We start from the raw sequence: 24,573 nt of genomic DNA, 5'->3' as shown, positions 1-24,573 counted from the left end.
AGGGCTCAACAGAACTTCCAGACATGCATGAAATGAGGATCTTCTCAGTCTCTGACAAACAGAACCCAGTGTTGGACATTAATGAGTAAAATCTATTCCAGCTCCAAAACATTTGAGGGGCAGGCATCCTCTGCACTAGATGAACTTCATTCCTGCTACAGCCGAGGAATAGCTTCTGCCCTACTGAGTTGTTGTGCAAGTTACTTCACTGCTTTGTGCCTCAGTTGCTTCATCTGTGAAAATGAACAAGCAAGCAAAGGCAAGATTCTTTGTAAAGCACTTTTAAAGCTTCTAGTATGCAGAGTCTGCGCACATAAAATTTGGAACACGTGAGCCCTCTTTCGAAGGTTTAAGTAACGCACAGGCTGTCTTCTACACTGTTACATGGAAATCCATTTTTTTTTTTCCCAGCTGAAATTAAGGCGCCGCTGTGGAAGACACAGCTCAAATAAGCTTTGCCACAGGAACCTGAAGTCTGCACAGGCAAGACCCTGTTTCCAGGGAAATAAAAACAGGCAGAGAAGTGCACTGCTGTGCCTAGCTCATACAGCACACCATGAAGAAAGGAAAGATGGAAGCAAAGGTGCATCCAACAGACACAGAAGCTTGGCAGGGTTTGTTGCAGGTGCCAGCTCTCCTTGGGGTTTGCTTTTTACCAACTAAAGGGACATGCAGCTGCAAGGGCACTGCTTGCCTTAGGGAGACAGCAGGACTGGGTTCCAGACTTGGTCGAGAAAGAGATACATAATGCTTTGAAATGGAAATGACTTCTAGTTATTATGGTAATATCTAAATGGACTAATGACACTACTTCTCATATCTAGTAAAGATGCCTTCACATGGCTTTCCCCACTATTTGGTAAACGCATTCTTGGTCAAGAAGCCAGCTAACAAAATCCATTTGACAAGCCAAACCAAAATATTTATAAGGGCTTCTTATGCTCAGTAGGATCAAGGCTGGAACAAAATATCTGAAAGCTGATGCTCTGAGGATCATACAACATAGACACTGGGGACTGCTTTCTTTCCTTTCCCCTTGAACACATCTTCTCAGAAGCCACACTGTAAGTTCAATCCAGTGCTCCTCAGCATATTATTCTTTTAATGAAACCAAATATGGAAGTCTGAGAAGTATCTGACAAAGGACAGGCTTTTCTTCATGCATGGAGTATGAAGAGATAAGACAACTCTGCCAGAAATATTCCTTATGCCCCACATCTGATTCTTCCCTTCCTCTGCCATGTACAATGGCGCCTTATAATGACCTCAAATACAAAACATGGTGGTTTGTCCTGCCCACAGTGCAATAAGCCAGAATACATTTCTCCTTTTTTTTTTGCCCCCACATTGCAGCTGTCATTGTTCCTGAGGTGAACACCAAAGGGAGAGAGAAAGAGTCTCCCTGCAGTGAGAAAGTCCGACAGTTCGAACAGAACACCTTATGGTCAGCATCTCTCTGCACAGCCTAAGCGTTTCTCCTGCTCTTTCCTCTTATTTATCTGTTTGTGGGATATCAGATTTAAACAACTGCCCTGCACAGCAGGGATAGATTTTTCTGTTGTAACTTTGGTTCCATGCCCAAGACACACTCTGACTCAATCAGCTGGAAGCGGATCCTTGCTGATTCCATTTAAGTTTTTCTTTAGCAAAGTAGGTTGACAGTTTATATTTCTTCCCCTTTTGTAATTTCAACATATAGAACTTCATTAGATGCAGCATATATCATAGCTTTAGACAGGAACTGTCCGTTAACGAATCTTGAGTGATGGCTTTAAAATACAAGGTGGTTGTGGTCTTGGCTACAGGTTGTTCATTTGTTTTTTTGTTTTTCTTAAACAGATGTAAACAAGGTTCTCTTCATTGGGGGGTTGGAAGCATTTGCTTTTCTAGGGACAAATCTGTGTGGCCGGGTGCTCTAAAAGTATAAGAAAAAGAACATCTGTATCAGATAAGTGATAAGTTCGCTGCCTACCTATCCAGCTGACAAACAGAATCTATCAGAAAGGTGAAAGGATTTTTTTCTTATATTACCAGCTAACTTGGCAGACTGTTTCTGCTCCCCATCTATTGGACACTACAGAGTACAGCCTTCTGGTCAACAGAAGTTCCCACAGGTATCCTCAGGCAAATAGTTACACATCAGTCCATGGAAAACTGTCAGTGTCAGTAACTCTTGTACCAAAGTTGCCTAAAATTTACCAGATATGACAGCAGGTGATACATTTGTGGTTTTACCCCAAATCTAGGACTTTGGCTGATTCAGTAATGAGTCAAATGCAGACTACTTCTGGTTCAAGGAAATCTTTCCTGTAATATGGAAAAGAATTCCGGGTTTCAGATTTGAAGTGTGGGAGAAAACAGCTTAGTTTTTCTTTGCTTCCTCAGCGTTAAAATCCACATGGTAAAACTCACTGAGTGTGAGACTGAGGTAGACCAGACTTTATGCAATCGCAAGTGAAAATGTACATACACAAGCACCAAAAAAATGCAGATAGTAAACTCCCAGAAGGAGCAAGAGAATTCTGGTCTGGATGCTAAATATGCTGCATACGGCTTCATTCACACACATTGCATTCTGAACTTGTTTCAAATGCTTGTCCATCCTAATCTCAAAAGAACAGCAATGAGCTGTGCCTAATCCTGTCAGAAAAAGAATCCAGAAGGAATCATCTGCAATTGTATCAGTTTGCTCTAAGAGTTGAGAGACTGTTAAAGGACAAACTGGAGCAGCGCTCCAACAAAACCAAAGTTTTCTCATTATCGGATTGTTCCTTATGTCTATTTCAAGGAGGTGCTGTAAGTTTTTGTTGTTGTTTTATTATAGATCTGTTTGAAGTCTCCTGTAAGGTTAATAAAGTCAACATACATCCAGTGAAAGTCAAGCACTTTTGCAAAGATCACCCTAATGGTATTCATCTTGGTAATTCTAAGAACCAGAAACTGAGATGGCACAGTGAATTTTACCTGCTGTTCTCTTAATTATTTGATATTATGAAATTCCTGTTGGCTTTAGTTTTTGCAATTACAAATGGCGTAGTATAATTAGCAAGCTTTGTCAGTTCATTTACAAGAATGTTGGACAGTGTTGGTCTGGCTGCAACGCCATCTGTTAGATCAGCAGTGATCACTCTCCACAATGAACTTACAAATTACAAATTGACAACAACTTCCCAGATTCCTGACTCTGAACGTGCACAGAACACACAAAGTCTGATCCTCAGCACAGCGCAAGAAGTACCAGATTTGAGGAGAAAAATAACATAGTCTTACCTTTTCAAGAGGCACATTGACATCAAGGCCAAAGAATAAAGGCAAGAGAGAAGAACAAGAATAGAAATAGAAACTGCAGAAGAAAAAGACAGCATAAAAATAAGAAGTCATGGCATTGTAAGCACCAGGATTAGTTATTTTTGCACTCTGAAGGACAAGTAAAGTAATTCTATGTTCAGAATAGACTGTATTTCCCTAGTTACATCTCAAAGTGCCACATTACAAACAGATGTGATTTATTTTGGTGGCAAACTAGAATTTGCACCATATTGAAAGCCTGAGATACAGCTGTCACTGTAAGCCACTGTGGAATGATGGAAGACACAAAGCTGGACATCAAAACTAGCATGAGCAGTATTTTAAAGTAGGTTAAAAAAAAAAAACAGTGCCTGTCATTTATGCTGGAAATAACCTGCAACTGTAAGTATACACAGTGTTATACAATATCAAAACCTAACCATTATACTTTGAAAAAATTGGATGTGTCATTTTAATCATGAATGATCTCCTGGAATGTGAATTTTTATGAATAAAAAATTCTGTGGAATACTGACACTAAAGAGTCTCGTACTCAAGGTCTCCATATGACCACTGCATAAATTTTATTTTTGTTTTGATTTTCATTACAGATTATGAAATATTTCCATGTTGTATACTCAAGAAAGACAGACACCGAGTTCTTGTGTCATGAAAATACTGACAGAAAAGTGGAAGGAATTACGTATATCAAGTTTTACACTGAACTCATTTGTTTCACTTAAGGAACATAATACAAACTGGGGGGGCTCATTGGCACTACAGTCACTGTACTGATAAAGCCATGGTTATAGCTCACATATGTACTTTGATCTTCACTAATACGACTACATGGGCAAAACTCTCACTGGAGATACATCTTACATCAGTACAGCATTCCTAGAAAATACATCAATGGTAAGATTATGATGCGCCCACACTGATCTTTCTTCAGCAATCCTATCTAACCTATCAAGAATTAAGACAAGTTAATGTGACAAAGAAAAAAGCAGCACAGCTCTGTATATATTTATGTGTATCTTTGTGTATATATAGGGAGAATGTAGATATGCAACTTGACAGGTCGGCCAGGAGCAAGATTCTGGTACTGCATTCATATTGCATAATCAATTGCAAACTTCAGTAAACAAGACAGCATTAGAACCTGAGTTCCCAAAGGACAGTCTCTGTACCTTCACTGAGCTTCATTTGCTCCTTCCTGCTCACTACCATCACCCTGCCTTAATGGATGTACTGCTTGGAGACCAAGACAGCCTCTCACCACCAAATAAAGGTTTCAACATTTGGCCCAGTATCATTCACCATAATTAAAAAGTGTTCAGAATTTATTTCCTAAAATGAAACAATCTGTTGTGGAAGAGACTCTAAGATTAAAGTCAGAATACACTAAAAGGCAAAAACTGAGAAAAGGCATAGTAGAAAAGCACTAAAATGTACAGCCGATTAGGTATAAAAAGAAATCCATGTAGTTCAAAAGAATTAGGTCATTACTTTCAAAACAAGCCTGCTTCAGAAACAAAACAAAACCAACCTTTTCCTCCAAGTCCTTAATTTGTCTCTTTTGGATGTCAGTTTTGTCTTCTAAATCTCGGATCCTCTGGAAATTAGAAAAGAAAGCAACTAGACTCAGTAGCTCTGCTCAGCTGAAAGCAACCGAACATCTGAAGTGACAAAAGCCCAGAAATTAACGAGTTCACTTCTCTGGCAGGTATGAACTTATGGAGCAGCACGATTCTAGCCACTAGCCCTGCCTAACAGTGACTTTACCTCACGTATGACCACTCAAAACATGATGTTGTGTGTATTTTACTGCATCCTCAAAACACTGGGAATTAGCATCAACAGTGGATGTTTGATAGTATTGATTTTACTAATCCTGTGGTAAAGATATGGAAAGTGTACAGTTGTGATTATACTGTTAGAAATATATCAAAATTAAGATTTCTCACAGTATGATGTATTAAAAAAGGACTAAAATGTTATCAGATGTGAAGTGTTAAATGTTTATGGCTAACACTAATTCTGTGGTTAGCTGGGTGTGCTAAACTCATACTCAATGTGGTTTTAACAGAGATAGATACTTCTACAAAAACTGCGTAATACAACTTAGAAGTTTAGCACAATGGGAAGAATGATCCCACAGAGTTACAGACTACAAAAATGAGACCTTGAGTCTTTGTGACTTTTTTCTACTTAGCCAGAGCCTATGACAGATGGCCAGTAACCAGGAGAAACCCAGAAGTAGCAGGAAAAAGATACTTCTCCTACGCGACATGCACCAGTACAATTTATGCAGTTCCTACTGAGACAAGTCCAATAACTACGGCAGCCACTTTTAAGGATGAAAACTGCTTGGATTAGAATTTTAAGACTCAAAATACTTCTAAAGACCACTCCATGAGCTAATATTAAGGGTTTATGTGCACAGTAAAGACATGAAGTATAAAACAACTCAGGAAACTAGATGTCAGGCATGCCTGTGACCTGGAGCCTGCCCAGATTTGGCCTCAGTTTTTACTCTTACACTGCAAAACTGCATAGATACACATGTGCTTTTTTCTTTTTACCTGATGAGCCTGCTGGAGCAGCTCCATCCTCTCCTGAAGAATCTGGCAATCATATTCTCTGCTTTTCCTCAGCATCTGGCGTCTTAGCTTTTCTACTGCTGTCCTGAGCTCTTCCTGCTGTTTTTCAGTGAGCAGTTCTCCAAACTTTATCACCGTTTCTTGCTGCAAAGCATTGTACAAGGTGGCCTCAAGCTCCTGGATCCTCTGGTCGATGCAATACCAAAAGTCAGTTAGAGACAGAACTTTTTTTTTTTTTAAAAAAGGGAGGACAGGGAGTTGTGGCAGATTGAGGCACCTGCATGATGGCCCCTGTGCTCAAACATGCAGGAGTGTGACAAGCAGAACTTACAGAAGGGCCCAATGCTTAAACCAAAAAAGCGCGCACTTTTATTTGCATGGTATTCTAATACTGTCACTGACATCTCTTGGTGACTTTTTTTTTTTAAGTGGTTATAGTGATGATCAGGAGTTGGACAAAACTTTCATATGTATGTTATAATTGCAATTAAAAAGATGAATATTTCACCAACTCTAAAGCTGACCCACTGCACTAGAAATAAGTCTTAAAACAAGACAGACTGAAAGTCAGTGCTAGACTAATTTTGCTCTTAACGCTGCTAGTCATGAGTATTGCCATTAACTGACAAACCAAATATGCTGAACTTGTGTGGCTGGTTACCAGACCTACGTATCAGAATTTGGTACAGCAGTGTTTTACAGCAGGAAATCTCGCTCTTTGCGGCACATCATCTTCTTGCTATGGCATACACAAAATGGGCCCTCTAAGATTCCAGATCTGAGTTCTAGTTGATTGCACTGACTCCATTTGGACATGTTGACATTAATGAGCAACATCTGCCTTCAGATGACAGAAGAGTTTTGGACTTCAGGAGCTCTGCCTTTTTATGATGTGCCAGCAAATCCTAGGCGCCCCTTTGAAGTGTTGCAGATGCATGGGTAGTGTGTCAGATAAAAGATACCAAGAGGAAAGCAAAAACCTCTCTTCTTGATCCAGATGGAGCCTGTGTCGCACTACAGTGCGAACCAATGTATGCTGTAGCACTTCCTTTGTACATACCATGTATGCCTGGTCAAGAGCTTGCTTCCTGTAGTCTAGTTCTTCCTCCAAATAACCTTTTATTTTGCAAAATTGCTCCTACAACAAAGGATCATTTGGACAGAAAAATGAGTTAGTTACTCAAAATGCTTGGGAAGTTTTATTAAATCAACAGATATCTGACTTAGGTAGGACTAGAAGACTGATCTACAGCTGACACTGCAGGGTTATTCGTATTTGGCTATCTCAGATAGAAGAGTAGGAACAAAAACAGCTGTGTTTGCTTTTCATGATAATACATCTCCTACATAAAGCTAAATCTATAATCTCTTTTCTTAGTGGTGCTGCTTAGCATTTCAGTAGTAGCATTTCAGTTTTTGTGCAGACAGCAGCTCTGGAGGCATGGACAACACCTTCTGTTGATCTTCTTATTTTGGAATAAGTGTGAGAGTGCAATCAGCTGAACAGGAACTGAATCAGGCATTTTCATGACCATGTTATTTGGAGAAAGATGCTGCGTTTAAGTCCTCAACTTAAGCTTAATCAACTTAAGTATGGACATGCCAACTCATGCTGGTAGGCTAATTTTAAAAGACTTCCACTAACTAGAATAAGAGTAGTATAAAAGTACTGTAGCAAGTTGATCTGTGAGTGTTTTACCTTAAAGATTATATAGGCTTAAAGCACAATGAAATAAAACAGCATGAAAATTATTTCCCACTTATCTATAGAGAATAAAATGCAGTACCACTACTAACTTTTAAACTTTAATTGTTTAAGTTTAACATTAAGGCAAAGAGTATGGTCACTTACATCTCTGAAAATCACCAAGCAGCATCTGAGTCTTTGTATTTTTTAATAAACAGTTATCTTAATAAAAAAAGTTCTCAAATGTCAACTATTTCTCTTTCCTTTATTCTGCTGTTGCACATGAAACAGAAACTTTATGGATTCACTAATAATCACAGAAAGCCTCCATACGTGTTTTGCCAAAAGACCAGTTTTTAATAGCTTGTGGCACGTCAAGTGTGACATATTTCTAAGAAGTCATTCAAAGAAAGTCTGCCTACCATATCGCTCTCCAGTTCCATCATCTTCTGGTGCAGAGCAGCCTCAGCTCCCTCAATCTGCTGAATCCACTGCAGGCAAAAGAATGAGAGCTGTAACCTGCTGTGTTTTCTAGGCAAGTAATGTTTTATTTTACTTTGTATTTCCAGCTATTCTGACCACATTGCTCGTGTCTGGTAAATCTAACATCTCTGCCACTTTAGCAAGGTGTTTGAGACTGTGATTACATTTACATTAAGGTATTCCTATCCTTGCAAAATCTCTAGTTGATGCACACTAATATAAAATACTGCTAGCAGGGTTTTCTTTTTCCAAGAAATTGCCTCCTATACTAGAAAGTTTGATTATATTTCCAACAACAGAGCTGAAAATTGACAGCATTATATGAGTCATTAGATAAGACTTGAGAAAAGCAAGCACACATTTTACCTTTTCTGCCAAAGACAACACAGTGGAAGCCTGAATTATAGCCACTTGCTCCTCATTTCTTAAATTCTGTGAAGAGAAGGAATAAAAATTAGTCCTAGTTTCCTACATGGATACAGATTATCCATGCTATACACACTAGGTCTACATCAAAATGTCCCGGGTCTGCTAACATAAAAGAAAGAAGAATGCTTTATTTCTTTGCAAGCTATGGACTATGTTTTCACACTGCTGCACCTCAGGAGAAATCTAAAGTTAGACCCATTTGCCTTTGGGGTAGTTTCTCTAAACCAAATTTCCATAACTTCTTGAAAAACAATTAAGCTAAAGCTCATCTGTTTCAGTACACACAGAGATAATCACGATCCTTCTTTTACTACTTCTTATGCACTCTTAAGGCATATCTAATGTTGACCACAGATAGAGGATATTCTCTTTCACAAGGATGATTAAAGTGGGCAATGTCTGCTTAGAAAGCCACACAGCGTTTGGTATTTCTTGCCTATTTATGAAACTTCTTTCAGAGAAATCCTAGACATGATGAAGATGTGGTGGGCTTATACTGCCAAACTAATTCATCACAAGTTTTTGCTGAGTGCCTGGATTGCAGTCAGGCCTGGTTCCAGATGTCATTTGGCCTCTGGACACGCATTCTTCCCAGTCTACTAAACCAGTTGTTAAAGCTACTGCTTTGTTACAAATCCTCTGATTATAGAGGTCCAACAAAAGCTAAAGTTAAAGGTATATGTTCTCTAGAGGAACAATTCCAATATTACATGATTTAACAAATACCTTAGAAAACAGTCAGTTACAGGTTTCACTTATCCTCTGTACAGAATGTAGCTTGTAAAGAGAAAATATCTCCCTCTTAACTTACCCCATTATCACCTAGGATGTCTAATTGTTTTATGAGGTCTGGGATGCTGACATCCTGCAAACAGAAAATAAGATAAAGGCAAGGCATGCACATTTTTATCATGTCTGCATTATTTGTCCTTCCTATGAAAAACGTTGAGATAAAACATGGAAATGCAACACACACTGATTTCAATTGCTTTTGCACCAGGTTTTGTAATCATACTGAAAACTACAACTACAACTCCATATGTCAAACAAGTTTCATTAGACTGATTAAACCTGAAAATTTACTGGAGTTATTTGCAGAGATCAATGTAAGTGATTACACGGACAGCATCAGCCACTCCTGTAGTGAGCCCTGCCCAATGAAACTGACTTACCTTCACCCCTTCCTTCATGCAGTATATCTGTAGAGCACTCACACCGTCTGAGAATGGGTGAATTTGAAGATTAAATGGTGGGGACCGTCTCTCTCTTTCCTGAATATTCATGAAGACAACACCAGAGAGCATGTTAGCATGAATGAGATGCGTAGAGAACTCAGCAAATGCCACGGCTACTGTTTATATCATGCTCCACAAACTTAGTCTCCTCACAGTAAGAGAAAAGCGTTACATCAGCATTTGACAACTGCTGGTAACATCTAATGGCAGGACTCCAGGCTAAGAATAGAGTGCAGAGTAGCATAGGATCCTAAATTCCAATTAATTATTTTATGGCACGTTATTTATTTGATGAATTACGTATGTTTGCAAGTTGTCTGTCGTCAGCTAAGACTGTCATTTAAAGTGATTTGCTCAGTAAAGTGTTGAAAAAAAAACTATACACTGCTGATAGTACTACCTTTACGAGCAAATATTTTACTTAAGACTACAAGGATACTTGGATTACATCCTTGCCCATCCTCACATCACATGTTCTACTACTCATGGAAAGCAGTAGGTTCAAGGAAATTGATAAACATAGCTGTTTATACACCTTTACTGCCTAAAACCTACAAACACCTATTTTAAAAGGCCAAAGAAAAATAAAAATCTGAAGATGTTATTTCACATTCCTTTTCTTAGTCAGGCAAGCACACAAGATTAAATTTCACCTTGAAATACACTTCTGGCTTGTGAGCATTTAATTCAATTCTTCATTTCCATGAGAAAATAAACAAACAAGCTCACAAACAAAAAAACCCACAACTGGATATCAGCAGCAATTTTGGCTGCCAACTAGGATGCAGCCCTAAGTAAAGTACATGAGGATGGAGTTTAAATCTTGTTCACTGGGTCATTTCAATCCAATTCATTTCTGTTAATTGTAATAGATTCTGGCCAGCACTGTGCATATATCCTCCAGGCCAGCAATAAGGACAAAGCATGCTGACAACAGACCGCTCTGAAGTATTAGAAGAAAACATACCTACAAGTATGATAACTTTGCACAGCCACACCAAAGTTAATCAGCTAAGATTAGCCTTGCTTACTAGGCATCTGGCTCGGACCAAAATGAGTCAAGTACGGAGCTTACTGTTTCCAGGACACTAGAGCCCACATATTCCCACAAACTGCAAATAAACGTGCTTGCACTGATTAGTTTCTCAATCATATCATTACAGTGTTGGTGTAAACAGTCAAAGTTGGTGTCCAGTGTGAGTGAATTGGTTTCATCTGCTACCAGCTCTACTGCAAGCAGAACATCACTACCTCCAGCTCCAGGTTGCGGAACTCCAGCAGCTCATTCTGGTCCCGGGCATCCTGTAGCTCCTGTTGCAGACGGTTGTTTTCTGCTTCCAGTTTTTCTATCTAATAGATATACATAAATTCATTATCTGCATGACTGTTACATGAGACACTGAGTATTTGTCACGTAACAGTTCGGACAGCATAGGCAGTGTAAAATCCAAACCTCTAGAGATGATTCTCTAGCTGCCACGTTAACTCAGAGTTTATAATTTACAGGTGAACTTCTGCTCACCTTGCTAAACATCATAAAATGCTCACATTGAAGGTTTTCCTAAAGCAATCCAATCCTAGCGAACATCAGTGGGAAGGCTGATGGAAACATCAAGCTAGCTATTAGATTAGTCTGTATTAACTATAATGTGCATTGCTCTCATGGTAAAGCACTGGAATAGATGGTTTGGAGGGGAACTGTACAGACTTAGAGGACTCTGCAAACAGCTTGGATAAGCACCTATCAGGAACACCTGGTCCTGCCTTGGAGGAGGTCCTGGGCTTTCGGCACACAAGGACAACTGTCTCTGGATGCAGTTACTTGAGCAGCTATCCTATCTCATTCGAGCACTCCTCAAGAACAGTTCTGTCAATTAGCAAATAGATGTGAATAACATGCACTGGCCAATTAGATACAACTTCATTGCTCTGGACAGTTCCACCACTGATCCCCTATAGCCTGCTCCCTTCCACAAGTCTCTGGCCAGTGCCAGGATCCATATTTTGCAATGAGGTTTCCCGAGTGGAGCCAATACCAGGACAGTTGATCTGTATCAACCTGCTCCCAAATGAGCCCCCTTGGGTCAATTCATCTGGCTGGGGAAGTATGACACAGGACTGGAGACTTATAAGACTTGTTTATGGAAGGGAAGAAACACAGCTAGGATGCCCTATCTAGAGAGGTGAAAGAAGTTAGGAGATCCATTGCTGGGTGTTAACGGCCTCATGCTGATGGCAGTCATACGTACAGCCACTGCTGTAACTGTTGGTGATACGCAAGCAATGCTAAGGTCCTTCATGGGCTTATATTGCATGACTAAAAATGCATACATACAAATATATGGATATACATATGCACACGTAAATGCTCCAAGTAAAAGAGCAGTTCAAGTTCACAGGACCTAGGGGTGACTCAAGCCCTTAAAAAAACAAACAAACAAACATACGGACTATACTGAGACCAGGAGTACAGAAGTCCTGATGTTAGAGGATGACTTCATTTCTGCTGCCATTTCATATCAAGAAGCTCAGCTCTGATTGTCCTGTTGAGGCAGCATCAGCAAACTCTTTGAAACAATGCTGCAACAGCACAATGTTAACAGCAGAGCTGTAATGCTGAGCAAAACTTCCAAGTCTTAGACTAGGATCATCAAGAACTACTACCAACAGTGTCTTATCAGTGCTGGAGAGGCCATATCTATCTACATCACTCTATCTGTATATCCTGTTCATATTCAAATACACTGTGCTATCCATACACTATTCTTGTAAACACTAGAGTAAACATCCAAAAGGTGTATTTTAGGATCAAGATTACACTACAGAGTGAACACAATCATCACCAAGGTTGGATAAGACCTCCACGATCATCCAGTCCAACTGTCCACCTATCATCAGTATTTCTCACTAAACCATGTCCCTCAGTCCAACATCTGAACATTTCTTGAACACTCCCAGTCAGTAACTCCCTGGACAGGCCATAGCAGCACCTGATCAGTCTGTTGGAGAAGTACCTTTTCCTAACATCCTAACCTCAATCTCTCCTGGCACAGCTTGAGGCCATTCCCTCTATCTATATCACTAGCTACATTGGAGAAGAGGCCAACCCCAACCTTACTGTAACCTTCCTTCAGGTAGCCATAGAGAGCAATAACATAACCTCCCCTGAGTCTCCAGACATGCAAAACTCAGGAACGTACCTTGTCTAAAAGCTCTTGGTTCCTCTTAATGAAAAGCTGTTTGTCTTCCACCCAATGGGAATCCTGTTGAATGAAGCAGTTCTGTTACAGAATAATCAAACCTCACAAGGCTGAAAATTGGAACCACAATACTCAGGTTTTAAAATCCTACATAAACAAATCATGGATCACAAAACAACAGCATATTAGTTTAGCAAGCTTTAGCAAGGCTTCTAAGCACACTATACCTGCCTGCTTATTAGCAGAGACATTACATCTTGGGGAAGTCTATAATTAAATTGTGCTAGGTGTATTCTAAACAGAGTGAAGATACAAAACAGGAAAAACAAAATATACAAGAGGTGCTTACCTGTCCTTTTTGTGCTAAAGTTTTCTCCAAATCTTCTATTTTGGCTTTGTATCTCTGGACTTCTGCCTGGAGCTGCTCCTGAGCCTGTCGAAGTCAAACACAGCATTCAGCAACAACCAAAACAGCAATGTAACTGACATAAAAAAATGAAAAACAAAATAGTCTGGATCTACACCATTATTTCTACGGAATGAGTAATCACTACAAAGCTCTGTAATATTTGTGTCACCTTACATATGCATACAGATGGCAAAAGGGGACAGAGCAGCAGTTCCACTCAAGTCTGTTAATAAACATGTCTTAAACTGGAGCAGAGCAATGGAAGGCCAGATATTCAGTGTGAAGCTCTACTCAAAGACCCTAGTAAGAGCCTGTAACACTACAATGCAATGGAAAGTATAGCAGCAATAGCAGGATGGCAAAGACTTCAGCTGCAACAAGTGAGGACAAGCCCAAACGCAGCAGCCACAGATACAGAAAAGAAGAAAAGGGGAAAAAAAGCTGCATTCAGGTGGGTATTTCTAAAGTTGGTGCAATTTATGCCTTTATGGAAAAACATAGGCCTCCATTCACACACACAAATCCAAACCCTTCACACCTGGGCAAAACAGGAGACCATTCCTGTGACTCTGTGCCAAACTACAGAAGCGGCTGCTTTGACACGTCTGTCTAAACGCAAGGGTTTGAAACAGCCAGGGAACAGACCCTAGTAAACAAAGCAATTGTGTCCATCTTCAGTCATCACTCTCTTGAAATATACTTGCCAATGAGTGAAATGCAACAGATAGACGGCCATGAATATTTATCTCCTTTTCCTTGCATGCCACTATGAGAAATCAAAACATTCTGATAGTAATGAAACGCTTTGCCTCTCAGACCGCTACTGACCTTGGCTTCTCTTTCAGCATCTATGACGCCTCCTGTTTGCTCTTGCAGTAGTGCATAAGCTCTCTGCAGGGCCTGATATTCCTTTGTCAACTGTCGAAACCGCAGCTCTGATTCTTCTGCAGCTAAACTCTGAGGAAAGAGAAAGGACACGCCTAAGCACTAGACTGCACAGCACTACCAAAGCAAAGAATGCAAGTGTAAGATATTAAACACATTAGTTGGTTTACAGATCTTGATTTAGAACAGCTTTTATGGTGATCCTGCTGTAATGAGAAGTGATAAGGATGTAGAATTAATTGAATTATGTGTCTTTAAGCTAAAAAGAAGCGTGACAAGTTCATTTTCTTGGGAGATGAGAGGGAAGAAGTCACCTCAGACTGCAATGAAGTCATAGCTGTAGAGTCTATGGACTAGACTTTGAGAGAACTTCCCAGTATTTGAGTATATGAAAATGAGGCCGAATTTAATGAAGAACTTGCCATCCAATATGCAGCAATAAAACCCAGGTCACTTGCTTTGGAAGTCAGAATCATTTGAAGATTTGTCCTTGCCTATGGAAATCGAGTCAGATCTTACCTCATCCAGATCATCATCCGGAGTTGCTGGTGTTCTGTCTGTTCTGTATGAGGCCACTGAGGATGTTTCAGAGTCCATAGAATCATCATCATACCCCAAAACTGTGTCTATCACGTGTCTCTAAAGAAGGAAAAACATGGTTTCTGAAACTGCCTGGAAATGGCCAGTATGGGTTTCTAATTTGGAGAAGGATTAGTTTCAAGCCCTATTACCAGTAAAAGGAATCTGAATCCAACAAAAAAAAAACAAAAAACCACAAGAACAGAAGATGCCAATCAACTTTTACATATCTTTTTTTAATTCATAATTTTTCCTCTTACCTTAATTGGCTTTGAACTCCTTTTACTCCTTCTGCGACGAATGAGTTTTTCCCTGTCCTAGAAAGTGAGATTGAAAAGTTATTGGACTCAATTTTTACCTCTATCTTCTTTTGTTTGCAGCCCCAGAACGTTAGACCTACAGATGAGATAAGTCACTGCTTTTCCACTGACTGCTATATTTTTCAGAAGCAATATGATTCCAGGTAGAAGGGAAGATTCATACCTAAATCTGTCTGCCAGCTGAAAATCACTTGATGAAGAGGGAATAGCAGAAAAGCAGCCCCTGCTGTTGTGTAGCTGCCTTGGCAGGCGGCTGTCAGACCACAGACACTGATCAATTTCCTGTGAAAGTCACCAGGAGGCTTTCACAGGGCACCCATTTGGGTTCATAATGGGAAGCAAACTGCCTTCACTGCAAAGGTGGTGCTTCCTCTGTCTCAGAGTTATTAAGAGATACACATGTTGATTTCACCACTTCTAGCAATGGTGCCTTAGGAGAAGAAACAGCCTGCTTTGGAGTATCTTTCTCCTTCCCTCAACAAAATGCAAAGTTATCTGAAAAAGGGATTGTCAGTGTTAAAGGATACAACATAAGAACTAGAGAACCACTAGCACCATGCTCTTTCCCAGCACACAAAGGGCACTGCGTTGTGTGCATGCGTTTTTCTTCTCCAAGAAGATTTTAATAGCAGCATGGTTACCTCATACGCCAGCTTGTCACAGCCCTGCCTTGCAAACGTGTGTGTATGTTCCTGAGCTCCACTGTTCAGTCTGTTCATTTCTACAGCTCAGTTCACACATAAATGTCACATTTTCAAGTTGCAGAGACAACATCCCATTAAAAAAGCAGTTAATCCACACCAACACACTCTGACTTCTAAAGCTACATAGGTGTTAAGAGCAAGGAAGATATGAAACCTCAGAACTCTATTCATAATATGAAATACTAGTGGCAGTTAACTTTGTACAGGAATTCCTGCTAATTTCCTGGTGTTCTGGACGTACCCTTGTTAACTCATCAATTATGTTCTGCTGTTCTATGACCTGAAGCTTTAAAAATTCTGTTTCTTGTTCTTCATTAGCCTGATCCAGGTCATTGAGAGATTTTAGTTTCTTTAGTGGAGGATGCGATGTCATTTTTTCTCTCTGTGGTAAGAAGACATAGATAAAATAAGATCCAGCAATTAAACAAGAAAAACAAACATTCAGTTATAAATTAAGTGGAGCTTTTCATTTAGAATGTACCATCATATTAATATGCTTCTGCTAAATAATTTGTATAACTTGTAATTTTATAATTCATAGTATCAGCTATACAAGTTTTATAAACCACAAGCAGTTCTTAACAACAAAGCAGCACAGAAAGGCTGAGTTCTGCTTGAAGAACAATACGGACTTATATCTATTTATTTTGTGGTAATCTAGCTTCTACCCCTTAAAAGTCACATGCATTCAGAGGCCCACCGCATGGCAAATACATTTATCTCCTGTCCAGGGGACATCCCAGTAGTATCTGCTCCATGTCCCCACGCATTTGCTGATACCCCTCAACTGACCATATACAGTGAGCAACTGGACATTTCAGCTTTGTGAAAAACTCGTATCCTGCCAAAAGAAGAGGAAGGGGAAATAATGAGGCACCATAACTATTTTAACTAGAACACTGTGTGCTGCCTGCTCTGAGCACGTGTGGAAAACACCTATAGCCCAAGAATATTATTCCAGCCACCCACAGCCGGCTAACTTGCATAATTTGTGCATCTACACTACTAAAAACAGATGGCAACTCTTGATAGCGGAGCTAAGTTGCCATGCGCACCCATATGCACTGGTGGTGCTGTCCCCTGATGTCTAATGCATGATCACTAAAGTCTCTCCTGCTTGCTGTGAGAGAGGCCAAGGGGCTGTGATTTGCCATCCACGACTGCCATGGAAAAAGAATTCTAATTTGTAATGTCTGCAATAAGTGTACCTGTCTTCCAGGCATGGGTGAATTGCAGAGTCTTAAAATTGATTAGCCCTGTAGAGTAGAACATAACTCAATACAACTTCTAATTCAGCCTCAAATATAGTTTTCAGGATATTAAAGACTGATTTTATGTGTTCACTCAAAAATACTGCACACAAGCATAATAGACAACATTATGTAAGGCTATTATGCACAAACCTAACCATTGCTGTATCTTGTCCATAGTAGTACACACACATGTATGCACTCACCATGCAAACGTTTCCACCAGAACAGACATATATCATGCAGTAATATGCAATTTTCTCTTCAATACTGACCATTTCTATGTTTTCTTTAGTGACTGCTTTGAGTTTATCTTCTATGCGCTGCAAAGACTGCATCAGTTCATCATTTCTCTTTGTGAGGCACTTGTTCTTCTCCAGGAGAGGTTTACATTGTTTTTCAGCTTCTCGGACACGCTTCAGCTGAATTGATAACAATTGATTTGTAGCAATTAATAATGGTAAGTAGTCCAAATAAGAGCTATAGTTCTCTTTTGTGAGAAATATTTTTTGTTAATCTTCCCTATAGGACTCCCGTCACACTAAAACACCAAGCAAAGTGATTACTGGAACTGGCAAAGCTACCCTAGCAATGCTTATGTTTTTGCTGATAGTTCTATCAACTGGAAAACTCACTTATAGAGATGAAGAAAACTGACACACTATCAGATAACTGCAAAGCTGCTGCAAGAACTGTAAATGAAACCAAGACCCGTGTTTTATCTTCAAGAAACTCATGGACTTTCTCATCAAAAGACAGATTTACGTAGGAACTTATGCATATGCACAATGAATGTTTGAGTGAACAAATATTGACTAAAAGTCATTTAAACTACAAAGTAAGCAAAGTATCTTATGGCATCTTTGGAAGTCCCAGTATTAATACAGCTAGAGTCTCAACCAAGTTCTTTTCCTCCACAAAATTAGCTCTGTCTGGTAAAACCCAGTGTTAATACACAACGTTTCTTTTCCTAAGGAAGGATAAAGAAGATGATGTGTGCTCAGATTATCTACTTAATGAATGCAAGAATCAGCTCTGTATTACCATTTATCACTAGGAAGTTCCTGCCTGATGCAGTTCTGCCCTAAAAAAAACTGAGAGAGTTCCCTGTAGCTGTTAAGGAGTTAAGCACGTTTCCTTTTATCATCATATCATCTTACCCATTGATTTTGCTTGAAGCTAGCAAGTGCCTGAAGACCCCTTCTGCTAACAGGAAAGGGAGGAGCTGGTAGGAGGTGGTTACATCTTCCAACAGCATCACTGTTGGCAAAACTACCTGCCTTACCCTACGAATGAAGAAAGCTATTGCCAGTCTGATTGTATCTCAAAGCACACGTGCTACAATCAGAAAGATTAACGTGGTAGAAGGGGATATAGGAGTGTAAGAGCAAAGGGACAAGCATGGATGGAACCACATTACAAAGGAAAGGTGCTCACCATCTCCAAAGACCTAGGCAAACAGGAAAGACTTCACAAGGGAGGGAACTCCAACCAGAGATCCTGGCTCACTGGCAGTCAGCCCTTAAGTGAGATCTAAGAGAGGAGCAGCCAGGCTCCACCCCTTCCTGTCCCACAGGTAAATTGCTGCACCTGTGCTCACAGGGCTGACCGGTCCTTTCCCAGGTGCTCCATCAGTGGTTCAGGCTGTGACTCACCTTACAACATGGTATTTCCAACAGTTCCTGCCCACATTTAGTATGTATTCTTTATAGTCACATTATGCAAGATAGAATTTTGAAGCCTTTTTTTTAAAAAAAAGTTTTTTTCTGTGAAAAAATAGGCTGAAGATTTAATGGCATGAGACAGCTACAAACTATTCAGTATTGCAGAAATCTGAGAGCTTTTCCTAATTGAAGAGAGGCATGTGAACACATTTCTACTGTTACTACAAACTTGTTATTTTGAAAATATTAATTTAAAAATATTGAGGAGGCTCAAGCCAGCCATACTGATATGAAAGGAGTGCACCGAGACTCCTATCTGAAGAACAAAATAAATAAAATATCAGAATCGAATTTCAGCACCCTCATTCTTAATCATGGAAGTAAAAACACTGAGTGATCAAATCACCACCTAAGAGTAAATCAGATACAGAAATCAGTTTACCGTTGTCCATTCTATCTATAGCTGATTCTTGTCTCTTCTCAAGTATAGGACTACAGGCATCATGTGATTTACATCACCATATACTGTTGTATGCTCCTGAACTCTTGAGAAGGTCAAGGAAGGAACGCAGTCACACAGAAACCAACAAGACTCTTCCATTGTGATTTTCGCCCTGATATAACTTTACTGAGATTACTCAGTAATTCTGGAGTGAAAAGCCACCCCAAGTGCCCTAGGAGACAATCCCAATGGATAGAAAAGGCACATTTACCACATGCTTGGAGAATCCTCTCCTCATCTGCCCTACAGTTCCTGGCCTCCCCTATCTGACGGCACAAAGCTCACATACCAGTTCATTTCGTTCATCAACCAATAACGTGTTCCTGTCTTCCAGTTTCCGGATTGTTGCATTCAACTCAGCTATCCTCTTCTGGTTCCTGCGCAAGTCCTGTTCATCAGTAACAACATAACACAATTACTGATTCTTCAAAACACATTTGGGAAAACAATCACCCAAAGCTACATACCAGTCAACACAACCAACAAATTGTACTTGTTATTTGTTTTTAGAAGATCACACATCTTGGCAAAAATGAGTTTTTGGGAGAAGAAAACATCTACTTTTGGGAAAATTTTAAGATTAAAAAATTTTACTTCTAAAAAATAGTAAAAAGATCCTGATGCTTTTTTTTTTTTTTTTTTAACTATTATTACAGGGGGGGAAAAAACCCCAAAGCTGAAATATTCTAGTCTCAATTGATTTTTCCTATACACTGCTGGGCCACTAAGTGAGGCAAAAAAGTAAGGACACCCCTTACAGTATCAACTTTCTTTACCTTCTTCTTCCTCATTCACGTATATGTAAAAACGCGCATGCATACACACTTATTGGGTAAATACTGTGCTTAGTCACAAGGAGCTGCATTCCTTGTTGTAATGCTGTAACGTGATGGGAAGTGCAGAATAGCAGGGTGACAAAGACTTCGGCTGCAGCAAACAAGGACAAGAACAAAGACAGCAGCCACGGACACAAAAAAAAGAAAAAAAAATAAAATAAAAGGCTGCTTATCATTGGAAGGCCTCATATGCAGGGCTCTCCAGTGAGATCCCCTCACCTCCACTGCCAACCCTTAAATGAGGTCTGGGAAGGGGTGGATCCTGGTTTCACCACTTCCACCCAATCAGGCACATTGCATACACCTGAACTCCCCTGGGTTGGCCATGCCTTCCCACCACATGTTCCATCACTATTTCGGGCCATGAATTTGCATATCTGCTACACTTGTGAATGACAGCAATAGCTGCACATGCATAAAGCAAGACAGAAATAGGAGGTACTCTCCAAATCTCCTAGGTTCCCCACAGCCTTCTCTCTGCCCATCTTCCCAATTTGTTTGTTTTTGAGGATGCAGGCTATCCGGATAGTTATGTTCATCAATCAATACTTTCAAAGCAGTACTGATTTTTTAAACGTTTTCCCAGGGGCCAAGACAACATTTAAGCAAGAGAAACGTTGTGTAGAAGTCAGTAAAACCTGCATACAGGGCTGCTGCAGTGCTCTGAGCCATCTCCGGCCCTTCCTGGGATCTCCCTCTTGGGACTGCTCATGTTACACTCTGCCTCTTTCACCAGGAAAAGCTGTTCATCCAGAGCTTCTTTCTGCAGCTGCAGCTTCTGCACATAGCCTGTTTGTGTCTCCAGTTCTTTCTCCAAGGAAAATATGATCCTATCTTTAGCCTTGATCTCATCCATCTGATGAGAAAAGCACAAGAGCAACAATGTTAAGTGTGTAAAAACAAAAGCACTTCAGCCTCAGTGAATATAGTACAATAGGATTTACTAGTGTTCACCACTTAAATCTGCTAAGTCTTACCACCCAGGCTTGAAAATAATATACTCCAAGGTGTCAGCCGCACTGTACACCATTGCAGTAACAGCTTTGATAGCCTTACACAAAGCAAAACTGAGCACAATGTGATGTGCAAAATGGGAGGGGACACAGCCAGGACGGCTGACTCAAACTGGCCAAAGGGATACCCATACCATGTTGACACTGTGCTCAACAGTAAAACTAGGAAGACTAAGCTGGGGCTGCCATGCCTTAATGACTGAACGGGCATTGGTCAGCCAGAGGTGAGCAACTGTGTTTTGCATCATTTGCATTTCTTCTTCTTGGTTTTTAGAATTTTATTTATTTATTTATTTTTAATCTTTTCCTCTTTTACTTCTTAAACTCTCCTTACCTCAATGTTTTTTATAACTTGTTACTATACGATTATTTCTACCCCCTCACTGTGGGAGCAGAGGAGAGGTGAATGTGTGAGTGGGGGGTGCATAGCTCCCTATCAGTGTTCAACCACAATGCTTTAAAATCAAAAATACCACTCCTGACAGTATTTACATCACTGTTTCCTTCTACTGAACTGTCAGTTTTCATGCCAAATGTTCCAATATTGCAAGCAGGCCCAGTTCCCTAGCTATACAAAAAACACAGCCACTTGCGCTACTACTGGTATAGGTTCTTTTTACCCATTCTCATTAGTATGAATTCACTGAATGCTATGGTAAGACCAAAGCAAAAGGTCTCTTCCCTCTTGCCATGATTTGATGTGTTTAAGACACTAACATAAGGGTTAAAGAAACTAATAACTTCAAGTGCAGATGTATTTTCTAATATTTTGCATGGCAGATATATTAGGATCTTGGCAAGCCAAGGTCTTGATGAAATCAATCACCATTACTCTGTGGTATTAGCTGCCCACCCAGTGGTTGCTCTAACTGACTCACTGTGAGCTATCAGCCACAGAGATACAGCAACATGAGGTTTTCGTTACTTCTTCAGACTGAGCTGCTTTGCAGAGTTCTAAGATTCACCAAAAAATTGAAAAGCAAAGGAGACAATCTCACTACAGAATAAAATACATGAGATGTTTTGGTGCAGGGAAGGGTTACTAACCAGGCGGCGAATATCCCTCTCACTCTCCCACTTGATCTTAGAAATGGCTTCCTGGTGAGACTGGTGCTCACTTCGAAGATCACCTGCTTTGATCTTGTCAGCTTGGATCATATTGTTCAAGGCCTCATCTACCTGCTTTTTGGCAGACTTAAGTTCAGTAATTTCCTGCAGAAGCTTAAGGCGCTCAGAGTCAAACTGTTTTCTGGCCTCTTCACGAGCCTCAATAGTCAGGGCTGTCCTTACTTTATCGCTGCTGCCATCCCGCAGGGCACACAACGCTGACTTGAGACGCTGGATTTCACTGTCTCGGACTTTCACCATTCGTGTCATCTCCTGCTCATGCTGTTTGATGAGGTTCTCCCTCACAGCCTGCAGCTCTTTCATTTTCTCCTCATGGAGTTTGGCTTTTAGCTCTGTGATTTGCACAGTTTGCTTGCGCTGCTCCACTTCACGGATACGCTTTGTTTCTTGAGTCTTCTCTCTTTCAAGTTTAGCAATCTAAGTTGAAATAAAATGAGAGTCAACTGCTACCAAGATACTGCTACCAAAACAAGCTCACTTGGACACACAGCCATGTCAGAATAAGAAAGGGCTTCCGGCAGACCCCAGTTGTTCCTCCATCCTCCTCCAACAAAATACAGGCCAACTCCTGAAGTCTTCACTTAGATACTGCAATGTCTTTACTGAAGATAAATACTTCAGCTTTTCCTTAAGAAATAAGTCCTTGTATAGACATTTGACTAACAGCTTTCTAACTCAACTGTTAATTTCAACCAAATTCCTCAGAGAAGTAGAAGGCTTGGCAATAGCAAGATTCATACAGATTTCATGTGATTCATGACTGTAGGAAGTCAGATGAAAGTGCGTGCTGCAAATCTGAACATCCAGAAAACATCTAGTCTTTTGTAGATGTTCTTAATCATAAGTGAAACTTTAAGGTAGTCAGCTCTTGGACATGAAACTAAAGAAAAGTGTGCTTCACTGGTCGTTACAAGGATTGTTCTTTGTTGCTATTTAATATAAACAACTTTTAAGTTATTTGTCCATATGTTTGGAATCAAAGTTACAGAGCAGCCTTCAATACATTTACACTAATATATGTCTAAGCCCAACTAGAGACCTCTGAGCACTTTTACAGCACAATCCTACGTGCACCTACACATAATACTCAGTTGATTTTTAAGGAAGTTTAGATATCATACTGAAAAGCTGGCAGATCACTGGTACCTGAACAAGCCTGAAACAATGCATACATACCTTAGTGCACATGACAGAGTTGGTCTGTACTGCAGAAGGATTACAAAGGTCCATATGGACTTTCATGCTGTACACTTAAGGACTACTTCACTCAACTTTGAAATAGAGATATATTTTACTGAAATAAGCAGTCATTCAAAACAGCAACACTATACAACTTCTAGGCACTGGAATTTTTTAAAAACAGTATACTTAGAAACAATTTGAGCAGATAAGATGAAAAAAATCACTAATTGGAACACGGGCAAAGATGTTACAAAAGGCATAATGCTTCACTGTAAGGCCCGAGGCTGCTTGAATTTGTACCTCAGTAAAAAGAAATCTTTTCCAGTGAAGGAACATCAAACTGTTGTTCAAGAGAAGAGTTTTGCTGCATCTCTTGATTTCTGTTCTACTGTTTTCCCCACATTTCTTTCCTTCAGTGCAGACACTTATTTAAAACCAAACCCTCACTCACCTTAGATTTCTCCTGATGCAGCTCAATTTGGATGTCCGTTAGCTTGGTCCTGAGTTCCTCATTGGCAGCCTGTAGGGCTACAATCAGTGCCTCAGGCTTTTCGCCTTTGCTACGTCCTTTTTTGGACATGATTTCTTATCAGTGAGAGTCCGTATGTTTAATTATTTCAAATACAGACTGCCATCTTTTTTGATCCTCTCTGTGCCAGTTTGTTTAGCACTTACTGCATGGCATTCCTTAAGGTTCTGTCCTCAGCTGCTTTGGAAGCCCTGCAAGAAATTAGACATACTATTATTTGCCAGTGGACGTTGCAGCATGACAGTTCACATGGTTACAGAACACAGGATAGCTCATTTCTCAAAACACTGCAGTCTTTGTCTGAAAACCTACAAGGGAGATGCCAGCACAACCAGGCTTCTGCATGCAAGTCTGACATACTAGTAGAGATTTCGTACATACTCTTTCCCTTTTCTCATAAAGGCACAGCATGCAAAGAAGATACAAATTTGTTTACAATAAGGATTAAAGCTATCGAGACTACAGAACTGGAGAGGACAGGTCATTTAATTCGAGCCTTACAGTTTGGGATCATGATGGAACAGGCATTTTAGTCCAAAGGTTCTATCAACAATCTCTTCCTCTTGCCCTTCCCAATCCCTTGCAATCTTCAAGCCTCCCAAATTCAGGCTTTCACGCAACAATTCTACAAACTGCTACAGGAAGAG

At 40.1% G+C, this 24,573-nt stretch overlaps 1 protein-coding gene across 1 annotated transcript; it reads right to left on the bottom strand.

Moving 5' to 3' along the window:
• Positions 1-1,720: 1,720 nt before the first annotated feature.
• JAKMIP2 (janus kinase and microtubule interacting protein 2) lies at positions 1,721-23,977 on the bottom strand. Its single transcript, XM_042881510.1, has 20 exons — positions 23,849-23,977; positions 22,135-22,632; positions 20,721-20,930; positions 19,528-19,626; positions 17,348-17,494; positions 16,064-16,204; positions 15,059-15,115; positions 14,739-14,858; positions 14,163-14,291; positions 13,275-13,358; positions 12,926-12,988; positions 10,977-11,075; positions 9,663-9,761; positions 9,302-9,355; positions 8,428-8,493; positions 8,001-8,069; positions 6,952-7,029; positions 5,874-6,077; positions 4,838-4,903; positions 1,721-1,915 (listed from the first exon to the last, which is right to left on the bottom strand). Exons 1-20 carry the CDS (start codon positions 23,975-23,977, stop codon positions 1,832-1,834), a joined length of 2,496 nt encoding a protein of 831 aa, XP_042737444.1. The 3' UTR covers positions 1,721-1,831.
• Positions 23,978-24,573: the final 596 nt, after the last annotated feature.

Source organism: Lagopus leucura, unplaced genomic scaffold (assembly GCF_019238085.1).
Source record: "Lagopus leucura isolate 7727_CA_CO unplaced genomic scaffold, USGS_WTPT01 Super-Scaffold_100030, whole genome shotgun sequence".
Taxonomy (NCBI): Eukaryota; Metazoa; Chordata; class Aves; order Galliformes; family Phasianidae; genus Lagopus; species Lagopus leucura.
This window is presented reverse-complemented; position numbering and strand designations above follow the sequence as displayed.